This window comes from Pyxicephalus adspersus, chromosome 3, assembly GCF_032062135.1.
Source record: "Pyxicephalus adspersus chromosome 3, UCB_Pads_2.0, whole genome shotgun sequence".
Lineage (NCBI taxonomy): Eukaryota > Metazoa > Chordata > Amphibia > Anura > Pyxicephalidae > Pyxicephalus > Pyxicephalus adspersus.
This window is the reverse complement of record NC_092860.1, coordinates 5467512-5482052: the sequence shown is the minus strand read 5'-3', so window position 1 is coordinate 5482052 and position 14541 is coordinate 5467512. Positions and strand designations below refer to the sequence as shown.

At 41.5% G+C, this 14541-nt stretch overlaps 1 protein-coding gene across 3 annotated transcripts in view; it reads left to right on the top strand.

Moving 5' to 3' along the window:
* The window catches only part of GCGR (glucagon receptor), a 42496-nt gene extending 29223 nt beyond the window's left edge, over window positions 1-13273 (top strand). For all 3 annotated transcript variants that reach the window (XM_072403407.1, XM_072403408.1, XM_072403409.1), the window contains 8 exons: window positions 923-1076; window positions 1934-2087; window positions 3204-3264; window positions 6124-6193; window positions 7243-7331; window positions 8338-8476; window positions 9983-10024; window positions 11611-13273. In XM_072403407.1, the coding sequence (XP_072259508.1) occupies window positions 923-1076; window positions 1934-2087; window positions 3204-3264; window positions 6124-6193; window positions 7243-7331; window positions 8338-8476; window positions 9983-10024; window positions 11611-11895 (994 nt within the window). In that variant the 3' untranslated portion in view covers window positions 11896-13273. The remainder of the gene's footprint in view (window positions 1-922; window positions 1077-1933; window positions 2088-3203; window positions 3265-6123; window positions 6194-7242; window positions 7332-8337; window positions 8477-9982; window positions 10025-11610) is intronic.
* Window positions 13274-14541: the final 1268 nt, after the last annotated feature.

Genomic DNA, 14541 nt, shown 5'->3' with positions numbered 1-14541 from the left:
CAAATAGTACCCCAGTGCACGTTTTTTGTGGGGTGTTTTTGCACTCACACTTTTTTTTTACCTAGCCAAGGGTGGGATGCTTCCTCTGGCTTCTGGAAAATACAGAGCAACCAAAAGCTTTGAGAAGATGCTGCTGCAATGGAATGGTGAATCTTCTCCACATTTCACCTGCTCTGCATTTCCCACAAATCTTGGTGGCATCATGTCCAGCAAAGCTGAAGATGGGGGTATGGGAACTATAACATTTACCATTTTAGATATATTTGTCATCTACTAACAGTGGGTTACTTGGTATTTGGGAAGGCACAAGGGTTCCAAGATTCATATTTAGTGATAGAACACGAGGGACATGAGTGCTTTCAACCTTGATAACAATGTCGGCAAAATTAGTAAGAATTGCTAATCAGATTTCATCATTCTAATTGGGCCACATACCCTGATGTGAATCATGTAAATGGTTTGAAAGAAGGCAAAGAAAAAAGCCAGGGTATTTGTATTTGTGGCATTTAAGTTTAGAAAAGGCGTACAGGTTTATTCCCAAAGATAGGAATATGCATAACACAATAGAATAAGTGTATTTACAATACAGACATGGCACTGCGTATAGCAGCACAGGGGTTCCTTTTGACCTATTATCTACACATTAACTCCTTAAGTAAATTGAAAGTAGTTACATAATCTTTGTCCCAACGCTTTTCGCCTCCAAGGGCTTCTTCAGGGGACTATTGTATATTGATGATAATTTGCGATATTTCAAGAAAAGGGAAAAAGGAAATTTCTATAGAGAAGGTCCAAGGATGAAGCAACCATATCTGATTGTGCTGTGGATGAAAGATGCAGCGTTGTGGCGTGCAGCAGAGGCGCTGTGTGAGGAGATTTTCCATTTCCTTGATAACAATGTCACTATGGTGTTTTGTTGCAGTAAACTTCACTGCATGAGGAATTACATCCACATCAACCTGTTCATCTCCTTTATTCTGAGGGGAATCTGTGTACTTGTGAGTGATACCATATGGAAACCCAGATACAGCGAGAAGATAGATTATTCATTCCAGCAGGTCGGGATCAGCAACGAGGTGAGAAGGGTCACAAGTCAATGCCGAATAATTATTAACAGGCTCTGTCCTACTTGCTTTGATGTTCGTTCCAAATAGAATAAAGAGTAAAGGACAGAGATCACAGAACAATGGGAAGAACCCAAAGAAATGTTGTATAATAACATGACTAGCTACAGCACATTTCGGGGGATCTAAAGGGCCCCTTGATCAGGGTTATAGGGCAATAAAAACCAATGCTAAAGTTTTGTGGTGGTTGGGTTTATTTTCCAGTGGTACTACTGTAAACATCGAGCAATCTTCGCCAGGAAACTCTGCATGGCTTAATATGGTGGACTTCTCTAGCTATTTGAAGGCATATGCAAAATTTACATTGTCCCGGGGATTTGAATGTGGTTTTGTATTTTTGGAGTTTAGGTCCACATTAAGCAATGATGGATCAAAGATACTTATTGGATCTCCCAAAATCACCATCCTTGCTGCCAACTCTTCCAAGTCCACCATGCTTCTCTGCTGCCATTGGACAGCCACTGATGATGCAGTTCCTGCATGTGAGCATGAGTTGCATTGCTCCCATATATAGATCAATTATCACCCAGGCTCTACACTGCATGGCACATTCATGGTGCTGTGTAAGCAAATAAAATAACCCACTAGGAGCAGAGGAAAAGGTTTTACAAGAAAAGAGAACGTACATGTCTCTGCTGCCAAAAAACCTCCACCTCCCCGGCATCTTAAAAGGTGCAATGCAATAAAAAATGTTTTAAATTTTAAAGGTAGGCTTTTAAAATATTTTTTCCACCTTTTTTTAAATTTGTCAATAAGGTCTTTTTATAGTAAATCCTAACTTTTGCTTTTCTCCTGTGTTGATCTTGCAGACTGGATGCCGTGTTGCCATTGTGGTAACACAGTATGCAATAATCGCCAATTACTACTGGCTGCTGGTGGAGGGGATCTACTTGCACAACCTTCTGGTGTTGGTGGTGTTTTCGGAAAGGAGTTACTTTTTCCTGTACATCTGTATTGGATGGGGTGAGTACACACATTGAGGGATGCAACTTACATGAATGGAATCGATTTGCATGAACCAACTTATGTAAGGCTTCATAAACCCTAAATGAAGAAATATTTGGGACACATGTAGGAATATTTGTCCATTGAAACTTAACATGCATGTTATGGTGCATATACTGTACATAGAAATGGTGCAAGAATAGGAAAATAACATGGGTTAGCCTTTGTCCATGGTATACCACAGTGGATTACAGTTTATTAAATCTCATTTCAGTCCTGCACAATTTTAGAGGCTTCTCCCCTTGATTTTATTGCACACTCTGAGCGTCTCCAAATGTGCACATTACATTCCTGTTTTAAGCCCCTAAACAAAAAATGGCTAGATGCATTGCAAAGGAAGTTTTTTTTTCACTTAATGTGGCATTCAGCTTTAAAATGCTAAAGCAAAGTGCCAAAGGATACAGCTGATTTAGCCAGATCCAAATCAATTAGCTAAGCATTATAGGAAGCGAAAGCTGAGGTTTCAAGGTGGAAATTTTGGGGAACTGAATCTTGCAACTATTTTCTCCTACACGGCCCATTCCATATAATGTAGCTTGAAATGAGTTATAGGTCAGCCTGCCTTGGGAGGATATTAAAAAAAGTATTTTATAATGGAATTTACACATTTTAGGGTCTTTTCAGTTACTTTGAACAGGCTAATACTCAGAAACAGACCTAAAACCCAGTGTTTGGTCATTATGCATTGACCTTGCCATGTGGCTCCTGCCAGTGCAGGAACCAATCTGGGTAGGGCCACCATCAGCCTGTTCATACCAAGATCCCACCTGGGATTGGTTTTTCTTTCACCATAGCACAAAATAATACCGTACCACATCAATGACACAAGAAGGCACAAAGAAGGCGGCCACCACTGTGTAGCATTCAGGAGGCAGATCTCATCTATGGCTATATGTTGCAATCATTTCCAAAAGGAAACTTTAAAAACATTTACAAAAGTTTTTATTTCCCTGTAAAACAGTACATTTAAACGTGTATATGGATAGCAAGAAATTGGGAAGTATTAGGTAACAAGGCAAAGAAAGTACATTCCGATCTTGTAAACTTCTCTCTCTTTCATTCTCTACTTTCCAGGTGCTCCAATTCTATTTATCGCTCCCTGGGTGGCTGTCAAGTATATGTACGAAAATATAGAGTAAGTATGTATTGGAGGGCTAGGGTCTCTAGAACAGGGGTGCCCAACAGGTGGATCGGAAAGGCAACACGAGTAGATCGCGGAGCCCTTCCTTACAAAATAAACTCTACTGTGCAAGTCCAAGTTTTAATCGTTGGTAGATCATTTTGTCTTGGTCATTTTAAAAGTAGCTCACAAGCCAAAAAAGTGTGGGCACTCCTGTTCTAGAAGGTATCGTCCAAAAAAGAGACCACAAGTTGCCTTCAGTAACAATGCATCAAGGACTTAAAAAAAAAAAAGACCCAGAAAATCATTTGGTCCACAAGTAGTGTAATAATAGTAGTATTCATAAACAGCACGCTTTGGGATATAGAACACACCTTCGTCAGGATTATTGTATTGGGAATAGATCTACCCAAGAAACAATGACCTGGACACAATTGGATGTTGCATCAATCTCATCACTTTCATTTATTTGACATGGGTTCATAGGTCTTAAGTTGGGAAAAATTGATTGATTGCACCAAGCTGTATTCTCCATTACTTTCTAGCCTGGTGCCAAATAATCAGATATAACTCCAGCAAGGACACAGACAGTGATACAAACCGGACTGGGTATTCATTTCCTACTATGTCCAAGATGAAAGATACACTTTCCCTTTTCAGTATATTCATCAGAAACTAGAATATTTACCACCATGATTGGGGATAATGTTTTTTTTACATAACAAGGGCAAATATTGGCTGGTACATTTTATTTGCCTTCCTCTGTATCAGCATTTATTAGAAATGATAAAGTCCATTGGCTTTAACTCATACTATGTGTATTTTTTTATAAATACATAAACTAGAAAGGTTTTACCTGGAAAAAGACCAGTTTTTTTTTAAATATCTTCACTTAGGGCTGCTAGACCAACCTATCTTCTAAGTCCTAGCTCAAGGGGCAAATCCCCTCGCCAGTCATTTCCTCTGGTTCCATGTCGGCACACCTGTAAACACCAGATCTGAGCTTTGATATATAGAAGATTGTGGGAGCATTACAGAACTGCTAAAGTTAACAAAAAAGATACAAAATAATAATTTATAACTGAGGTCAGAGCAACATTCATGCGTGTTTTTTGCATATCTGCCTGGATTTTTACATTTAAAAGTGCCGCTGGATTTATGTTTTGATTGCATACACATTCACGCTAGATGAATGACTTAATTAAATCTCAGAGCCAGTTTATTGCCCAGGTTCCAGCCATGTCTGTTGGGAATGGAAGGTCACTATGGGCTGTACAATCTGGTGCTGTCTGTGGGAGCAGATCGGGTATTGCTGTACCGCCATTCCCGAGCCCCAGTTGTTTGGCGTCCTGGTTCCAGGACATTTAGCTGGTGCCAACGTTAGCACAACATTGACTAAGTAAAGAGATCGCAGGTGATGCTCTCACCGCTTAATTTGTATGAAATGGCTTCTGTTTATCTAGGAGCTGCTGTACATGATAAGACTCATTACGCCTGTCACGCAGACTGGCCAATTTCCTGGAGCGCTGGAACACAGCCAGATGTCAACAGAGCGGCTCAGAAACCCGTAAATCTCCACTTCTAATGCTGACTTAATATTCCTGCCACTTAGTCATCTAATACTCGTCCGCATGTAGACCCGTAAAGGGCAAAGCCCATGAAATCAATAGTTCGGAACCATTTTAGCCCTCCAAAAACTTGTAAAGTTATGGCCATAGTCATGATCGTTCACACTTGCTGTGCTGCGTGGATTAGGAAGTTGGAGATCATTGCAATTTAAACCCTGGGCTATAACCTTGTTTCTTTGGAGTCCAAGCATTCTTTGGACAGAGAACATTGCTGCTGGTGACACCCAACCTCAGCCTTTGGAGTCCACCACTTATCAACTTGCAGAAATCGGATTTCAAATTTCTGTTTTCTTTACGGGTGGTTGTAGGCAAAATCGGGAAATTCTGTCTGGGCTCCAAATGCACAGCTCTCCAGTTCCCTGCACCCCTCAGCCATTCGGTCAGTTAGGGCAATGAAAGAAATTGAGAACTCCTGGGTAATTGTCCAGTTTGCCCTACCCTAACACCAACACGGGTCTAGCAATTTTGAAGGAATCCATAAAGAAAAATGTGTTTATTTTTATATTTTTGGGAGTTACTCTCTAAATGACCTCCTCAGTACGAGATTACCTTTACACCAGGTATCCTAAGCAGCACTTCACTTTCCAAGCATACTTGCTACTTTAGGTAAAGTGTTATAAAAAGTTTACACAAAGCAAAGATCATCACTTTTGGGTGAGCGGAATTGTCTTTCAGCTTTCTTGTGTTCGAAAAAGACTTGGCTCGAGACAGACTTTGGCTACTTAGTCTTAGAGGGTTAGACTCTGTCCATAAAGTGGGCTGCTAGTAGCGAAAAAGAGGATCTTGCCTCTTTTTGCTGCATTTTCTGTAAGACCAGAGAATAAATGGTCTACCTGGAAGCAAAGGTGATGCATCATATGTGCATTGCATGATTTCAAAGAGTCATTTAGGCCTGGAAGATTCCTTCTGTGCACTATTCTGTTTCTCATATTCAGCCATCTCAATGGGACTGGAAGCAAAGGTTCACAGAGCACTGTAGTGACTGTAAAGCTTAGTCTTGTGGCACTTTGGGCCAGCGTAGGATTATAGGCATAGGAATGTTTAAACTCTGATACCAGAACAGGTGACCCCAGTAGAAGAGTTCTCTTCACTTGGTGTCCCATTGACAATGACCATCAGCGCAAGTAATGAGAATGAACACAGACAGCCATCAAAACCCAACAAATCTCAGATTCAATAAATATCTTTCCAAACCAATGTCTTTACATGCAGCAATGCAATGCATACTTTTTGTGTTCTTATACAGGTGCTGGACCATAAACATTCACATGGGGTACTGGTGGATCCCGCGCTCAGCCGTGTTCCTTGCAATATCGGTAATTATGGGTTTTGTATGAAATTTTTTTTTTATATCACACTAATTTCTGATATTATTTCTATGGTATCATTTATACAAGATAACAGGGTGGACAACTGCTTAGCACTCAACCACAAAGACTAGGGATATGGTGTTGCTTTCCTTGAAGGGCATTGTCTGCATGGAGTTTGCATATTTTCCCCTCGTTTGTGTGGGCTTTCTTATAGTTGGATTTCATAATATTAATATAGAATTGGTTGCATTATAAAAACACAAATAGGCTAACTGGATTCCATTCAAACTGACACTGCAGTTGGTGCATATGTGATAGGAATATTAGATTGTAAGCTCTTTTTGTTACTCTCTGCAATGGATGGACTGGTTCTTAAGAGGACTTTTGCAAATATCAAAAAACCATGATGGGTGAATATCAGTTTGGAGTACCGGGAAGAAAAGTTTTGTCCAAACATATACCTTAGAGCAGCCATTCCCTACCAGGGTTCCTCCAGGCTTTGCTAGTGGTTTCTCAAACTGTGGTCCATTATCCTCCCATTTGATGATGCCTGCATAGTTTTGGAGCCAACACCACTTAGTAGTGCCAACTGCACGGCTCTAATGAGGTTTTTATGGGTCTATAAAAAGTGGTATTCATCACTACAACACTCTACATCAATTTAAGAGGCTCCCCGGCTCCCACTGATTCCCAAAAAATGGTTTTAGCATGGGTTCCTTGAGACCTGACACTTTAGGGTTCCTCAGGGGTAAAAAGGTTCAGAAAGGCTATATTAGAAAGGAATAGCTTATTCTCAGTATTTCAATTTTAAACACATCCTAAAACAAAAAAGCAACTTTTATAGACTACTTTCTTTAAAGGCTCTTACAAAAAATGAATTTTTTTTATTTTCTGCCCTGCAATTTAGCTTTATTTAACATTAAAATTCTGTTTTTTATTTGCAAAAAGATTCATGGATGGGGCAGTAGCTGTGTTCTAACAAATTATTGTAAAATAGGAGCACGCCAATGTTTAGAGTTTCACGATAAATGCTTTTTTTCCCCTTGTGCTTGTAGATCAACTTTGTAATATTCATGCGGATTATTCAGATTCTGTTGTCGAAGATGCGAGCCCATCAGATGAGGTACACAGACTATAAACTCAGGTGAGACACGTGTAACACCCGCAAAACAGCAGCACAAGCCTCAGAGACCGCCATGGTTCTGCAGAGGGCAGATTGTAAAGTTAAAGTGTTCTTGTGTTGTAGTAATAAACACTGCAAAGGAGGAGAGGAGGATGAATTGGTACTTTTTCCAATGGAGAAAGTTATGGTGTTTTTTTGCAAGTGTCATGTTAATGCTGATCTCCGGGCAAAGTACGAGACAAACTCCAGCACAACCACCAACTCCAATCATTTCCTATCCACATTTGGAAGAGTAACTTCAGCCAAGGGGTACGGGCAGGGACCAGGAGAATGGGTGCATGTGGCATGGCAGTGGAGCAGTAGGCTCTCAGACAGGAAGCGTTGCTGGTAAAGGTTAGGGTTTATCTTCCTTTAAAAGGTAGGCATCTGCAATGGATTGGGGTGGTTTGTAAGTATTTTGCTTGAGCTTAAAAGTTCATTCTGCTTACCCTGGTTGCTCTTTTCCCCTCTCCATCAACATGTTATAGATGCATGCCATCAATGGGTCTATGGGTAATGTAAACAGATCATGGCTGGTGCGAGGATTCTGTAAAGTACTGTACATAGCATCACATCACTTTGGCCTTCTCTAGAGCCCTCATGCAAGGATTAGTTATGCAGGAATCAAAATGCCTTGTGTAGAATTATCTCTGGAGGATTTGCTGTCCCTAGGAGCACTGAGTTTTTTATGTAGAGCACCCTAGGTAATGCTACATGTCTCCATGAGATTCACTGAATACCAGTGGTGGGCCTAGATGGCGTCTAGCCAGGAAGCACAATGGCTTGCTACAGCTTCTAATGTACATAGTAAGAATCTTGTAGTGTGCAGTGAAATCAGAGCAAGCAATTTCAGTTTAGAAGGAAAACGTCCAGTCCCTATATTCCTCTCCTCCATTTCTACAGAGGCACTTTAGTTTAGCAGGGGTGAAGTCACATAGGTGAAGATGGTATTAAAGTCTTCAGCGGTCTATTAATGTGTCTTTACCAGGCTGGCCAGATCCACGCTCACCCTGATCCCTCTACTTGGCATCCATGAAGTGGTGTTTGCACTGATCACCGATGAGGCGGCACACGGAAACCTGAGACTAGTGAAACTTTTCTTCGACCTCTTATTCAGTTCATTCCAGGTGAGATAAAGTAGACATTTAGGTTTTTAGGAGAACATGTTGAAAGATAACTTGTTGCCCACCCAAAAACTGCAGCAAAAGTATTATATGTAGAGTCAGCTGGCTTCACATCCATGTTAATGGTGGCCTGCAAGTCTTGTAACTTTGCATATCTGAACAAGGGATGCTTTACCAATAAATAATATATATAAAATATGCATATAATCATATAGGAAGATTATTGATGAAATGAATGGTCTGGTGACAGGGTCTCTTTATTGGGAATTGTAAAAGACATCAGCCTAATATATTTTTGTGTTACATGTAATGTTTAAAAAGCCTTGTTCTTGCATTGTATGTAATTATCATTGCTCATTGCTCTGCTCCCCTCTTTGTACTCCTGAACAATGGAAGTGTTTTAATGCCGCTTCTCATAGACACTCATTGAAACCAATGCTCCAAGTCCAACTCCTAAGGCTTTATTTATAAAACAGGGAATCAGCCATTCCCTCAAACATTCCCTGATAGAAATCTATTACTGCCATCAAAACATTTAGACCTGGAAGATTCCCACAAAGGAATGTTTGAAGGAATATCCAAATTCCTGTTTTATTATTATAGCCCCTAACAATCCATCATGGTTCACCTTTCCTATCCTTTATAAAACCACTGCTTTAATTTTTAATACAGTTGCCGCATACTTTTTTGTGCAACTTTCCATGACAGCATTGGTGGCTGTACTGTTCCCATGATGAAGTTGGAATTTACTCTTTATTGGGCAGGGCCAGGATAGAAAGTATTGGGAAGAAGTGGGCATTCAACCCAGGCTTCATTAAAAGCCAGACTACCCAGTGCCATGCCTCCACATGACGCTGCCTTTCATTGAGCTCATAGGGTCAGGAATAGGGGTGGGATGCTGACAGTGTGGATCAATAGGGTGGGGGGGTAAAAAGGTTTGATCCCAAAGGAAATAGACCAGGTGATATGGGAGTGACTAGACCAGCCATTCTCAACCAGGGTTATGTAGAAGTTTATGGTTCCTCCAGAAGTTGCCAAGGGTTCCTCTGATTGACCTCCCAAAAGATGGTGCCTGCATAGTTCCCAGGCCAACACCCGGTGGCAGGGCCAGCTGCAGGAAACCAAGGAACTTTTTAGTGATTTGTAAAGGTGGCATTCTGACCACAAATGTATGGGGGCCATCCTTTCCCACTGGCAACCAATGGAAATTGCATTCTTCCCATTGATTATAGCAGGAGTTTTCCTAACACCTTATTTTAAGGCTTCCTCAAGGTTAAAAAGGTTGGTAAAGGCTGGAATACAATTTTTAGGGCCCTGCTGAGTACTACCATGGTAAGGACTTTCAGATGTACCTCCCCAAGGTACTGACAGCACATGACCAAATGGGAATAAAAATTCTACCCTGATCCTCCCATTACATTATTTGGGCAGGTCCTCTTCCCCCTTTCCCTGGACTGTACCCATTAATGTTCCTATGCCCGTTGATGTGACTCTTGTTTCTTTCCGCAGGGAATGCTGGTGGCTGTGCTCTACTGTTTTGTCAACAAAGAGGTAGGTGATGAAAGTTTCCCGTAAACCTTACCCAACTGTATAACCCAATATAACAATGCCAACAAAGGATAACAATAATAAACACAGAAAGCATTATCTGGTAGTTTTGCCAACGATCTGTAGTAGCAGGGTCGTAGAGTTGCCTTTCAGATTCGGGCCGACAGTCATTTCTACAAGAACCAACCAAGAACAGAGTTTTTTCTCAATTGCTCCTTCATGAATTGGATTGATGAATGACATTGGGGGACTACTGTATTTTTTTGCCCAAGCATGACCGTTCATCTCGAGCGACTATTATCTGACCTGTGTATGTAGCTTTAGGCACAGGACGAATCCTTGCTTACTGGTTTCTATACGTATTATATACACACACATTTTTGTAAGTGATACTTTTCCCTGCAATATCTGTCACTTGTGACATTCTCCACATTTCAGCAGCTCCTTCCTCATCTTCGGCTTCCTGTTCCGAACATCTGCCGCCGTTATTTATAGTAAAACATGTAAATCAAAGTCCATTTGTAAATAAAACTCTGCCGCCAAATAGTGATGGAAGCTTTCTGAAGGCCAGAGGTTAGAGGGCAGAGAATGTGCAGAATTACGTGAGGAAACCAAGAATTACAAGTAAAGGGTCATTGGGCCAACAACATTGCAAGACATTGATAAGTAAGGGATTATTTATGGGGGTTAACTTGTGTTTAAGAGGGGAATAGACCCTATACTATATGCATTAGCAAGAACTTATTGTTAATATGTTATTATTAAGAATGTTGTGGAACTGGAACAAGTGCAAAGAAGACAGGTTCATAGGCGCACCTTTGGCAGCCAACCAATTTGGAACTGAGGGCTTACTTTAAAAGAAGTCTTGCGGGAGCTTATACACCATCAGGATCCTGGCAAGGAAGCTCCAGGTCAATCCCAATTAGAGCTTACATATTGTGGAGGACTCCCCTTACCCCCGGTGATGGTAATGGGTCACTTAGGCACCAGTATTATCACAATCTCAAAAGAAAGGAATATCACATGATCCCCGCGGAAGCACCTTCCCTTCACTCCCATGTTGGTCTTCTTCCCGTTCCCATCACAGGCGCCAACATATTCTTTCTTTTCTTAATGGTTTGGATCTTTGGCTGTTTTGATTGGCCAGGCGGAGATGGCATAACTCCCACCCAGGATTGGTTTAGATCCCACACAGAAGTTCATTCAGTTCCAGCAGCCGCAGGGGAAAGCTGGAGTGCACCTGTGCATTTCAGTGATTTTTTACAGATGAATACATACATCAGGCCAGTAATTATTTTATATTGCAGAAGGAACATCGTCTGCCCCATTCTGCAATAAAGACCGGCCTGATTGCAAATTTTTAAAGTGGAACTTGAGTTCTGATTTAAAAGGGGAAAGTCATAACTTAGCATGCAAAGAAAATCCAGGCAGAAGGTGAGGAGGGTAAATATTTAGCAGATGAGAAAACCATATGTTGGTAAAAGGTTCAGTCTGACTGATTTGTGAGGAGCCCAGAACATCCTTGGGCAGAGTAGTTATCTTTATTCCATACGCCTGCCTTAACAGCCTCTCATTATGTCCTCCCCCAGGTTCAGTCTGAGCTCGTGAAAAAATGGAAGCGCTGGAAACTCGGAAAAGACATCGAGGACGAATACAAACACACAAACAGTCAACCTCCACGGGTGGGGCCCGGAAGCATCTGTGAAAAGCACAACCTGTTTGATGGATGCAGCAACGGGGCCAGCAAGTCGAGGAACAGTGACGACACTTGGTACAATGAGAAGATGGGCAGCAGTGCGACCGAACAGATCATGCTGAGCGAACGCCAAAACAGCTTGGAGTATCCTGACAGCAGCTCGGAACACATCTTTTAAGCCAAAACATGCAAGACACCCAAAAAATAAAGGTATCCATGAACAGTCTCAGACTGGCCATCTGGCTTTTCTGGTTTGTGCCAGATGGTCAGTGTGTTTGGGTTTAGCTGGATACCAAAGTTCACTGCAAATTGACACATTCTGCAATTGGGCTTCACCGTGCACTGACTTTGTGATCGTGTAAAATAAGTTCATGGTTCCTAAAGCTCAGAAATTTGGACTGTGTAGAAAAATGGATGCTGGCATGCTTCATGAGCCAACGAATGGAAAACTCAGCATGGAGCCGTCACCCAAAGAGACATACCAATATGGCTTCTGATATGGTCAGCAAGGGGAGTTGAGAAAAGAGCTTACCTGTCAACACCATGGTGACCATTACTTTGCCCTGGAACTTGACTTTGCCTTTTGGAACCTTATTGAGTATTGGATATTTCTCAACTGTCTGATCAGCAGTATTAAATGGGTAAACCAATGTTCAAGGAACCTTAATGGTAGGCCTGATGGAGATACCCTGCCATGCACACACACACATAGGGTACCCTACTGCCCAAGGTACTGGGATGTTACTGCCTTTAAAGCACAACTGTTTTTTGACCATTCCAAACAAGTTGATGATAAAGCAAGATGGGTGAGGAGCACATATTTGCCCTTTCATGTGTTTCCCTTGCCTAGTGGTGCCTCCTGCAATTGTCAATTTAGACCCAGATTCAACATTGGGATCAGGCTATGGGAAGACAAAGCACAACCTTTTGCATCTGAATCAATATGTCCCCCTTACCCATCCCGCTCTGCATAGGACCTGTTACTGTGTGGGAAATATAAATTGCTTTATGGACCCAAGAGAACATGCACAAACTGGTAAGGGTGGTAACCATTGTGGTCATTTCTACAGAAATATACCAACATGAGCATTAATCATCGTCTCTTGCTCTTAGCATTGCCCCTCCTCTAGAGTTGACGCGTTGAGTTTCCCCAACCTAGCCATTTACTAGTTCTTGATATCTGTGGATATGAAACATGACAAATGAGTAGGCAGCAATACTTGACCTCCCCCATGGAAAATGATAGTTTCCTGGCCTCCCATCTGATTTTCTGGCCTAAACACATGGATGTATTTATAACCTGCATTTGCTGCATGCTTTTTCCATATGAGAGATTTAGAAGAATTGGACAGTCAACCAGCACTTCTAAAAGCAGGGTATTTAATCTTTAGCACCTTCCATATTTTGCTCATGCACTTTAACCATCCAGGAACAATGACCATTAATAAACAAGAACACACAGCCACAAACTGTTAGATTTCAGTGCAACCAACTAATTGGTTATGATGATTACTAGTAAAATTCCAGGCAGCTTTATAAAAACTAGAGAAAAGAAAGAGGTCTGAATTGCTCATGAAAACCAAAACCGGAGTAATGTATTCTTACATATGGAGTCTGATTTATGAAAGCTCTCCAAGGCTGGAGAGGATACACTTTCATCAGTGAAGCTGGGTGATCCAGCAAACCTGGAATAGATTTCTTCAAAGTGATTTGCTATTTGTTAGCAAATGTTTTCAATCCTGGAGCAAATCCAATATTGCTGGATCATCCAGGTTCACTAATGAAAGTGTATCTTCTCCAGCCTTGGAGAGCTTTAAAAAATCAGGCCCCTTGTGACAGTGTTAAAGGGTCTGTCTACCCAAATATTATTTTTTTACTATAGGAGCGGACCAATAATAAGAAGCCAAGGGTTCCTTCAATCTATATTTTGTATACTTTAAGGCCTTGTACACATTCAGAAGGGCAGATATCATACACGTGTTTTGGGACTTTTACCATCCAATTAATGATTGCACTCAACTCAACTCCTAGCCACATGGGCATTCTCACACTCAACTCCTATTGTTACATTCTCCATAATATAAAATCAAACAGAGATGGTGGAAGCCCCTTACCATGGGCAGGAGTGTATATCTGGCAGTGGGACCACCACCCCTTGCCCCCCATAAGGTGTCTGCACCCCTATCTTACAGATCCCCACTAAAGGCATCTTTCTTTATAATGGAGGACCAGTAGCACTGCATTGTAGGGGAGGATTCTGAAGGCCAAGTCACAACCTGGACCATGGAGGGGGAAAAGAGCAAAATGGCTGTGGGAACAGTAAGGAATATAGTCCTTTTTACACCCCCCTGACCAAAACGCATTTAACTCTTGTAGTATGGGTAGAAATCTATATAGCTGTAAAGAATAAACTATTTTTTGCTTTATTGACTCTAGCCCTGTTAAATACTAACCTGCACATGGGCAAACGTCCCTGGAGAATCAAGCAATTCCATGAATGTCAAGTCTTTTGGGTCCTTCAGTGTTCTCTTTGTGACCTCCACATCAATGAGTTCTATTAGGATCAAAGGCTGGCTGCAGGAGCCAAAGAGAATGGCAGTGACCCAGGAGATTGGCTGGATGGACCAATGGAAGACATGTTGGTTTCCAAGGGTTCCTTTTTGGCGATCGGGGTAGTGGCCATTGGCAAGGGACAAAAGCAAACAGATTGATTTGTACAAGTGCCCAATATGCTCGCTTTGTTTCTTACATTGTAAACTCTAGAGATGAGATATCCCACTTCCATTTAACACACTGCGCCAATGGTGGTCCCATGCAATCCTTA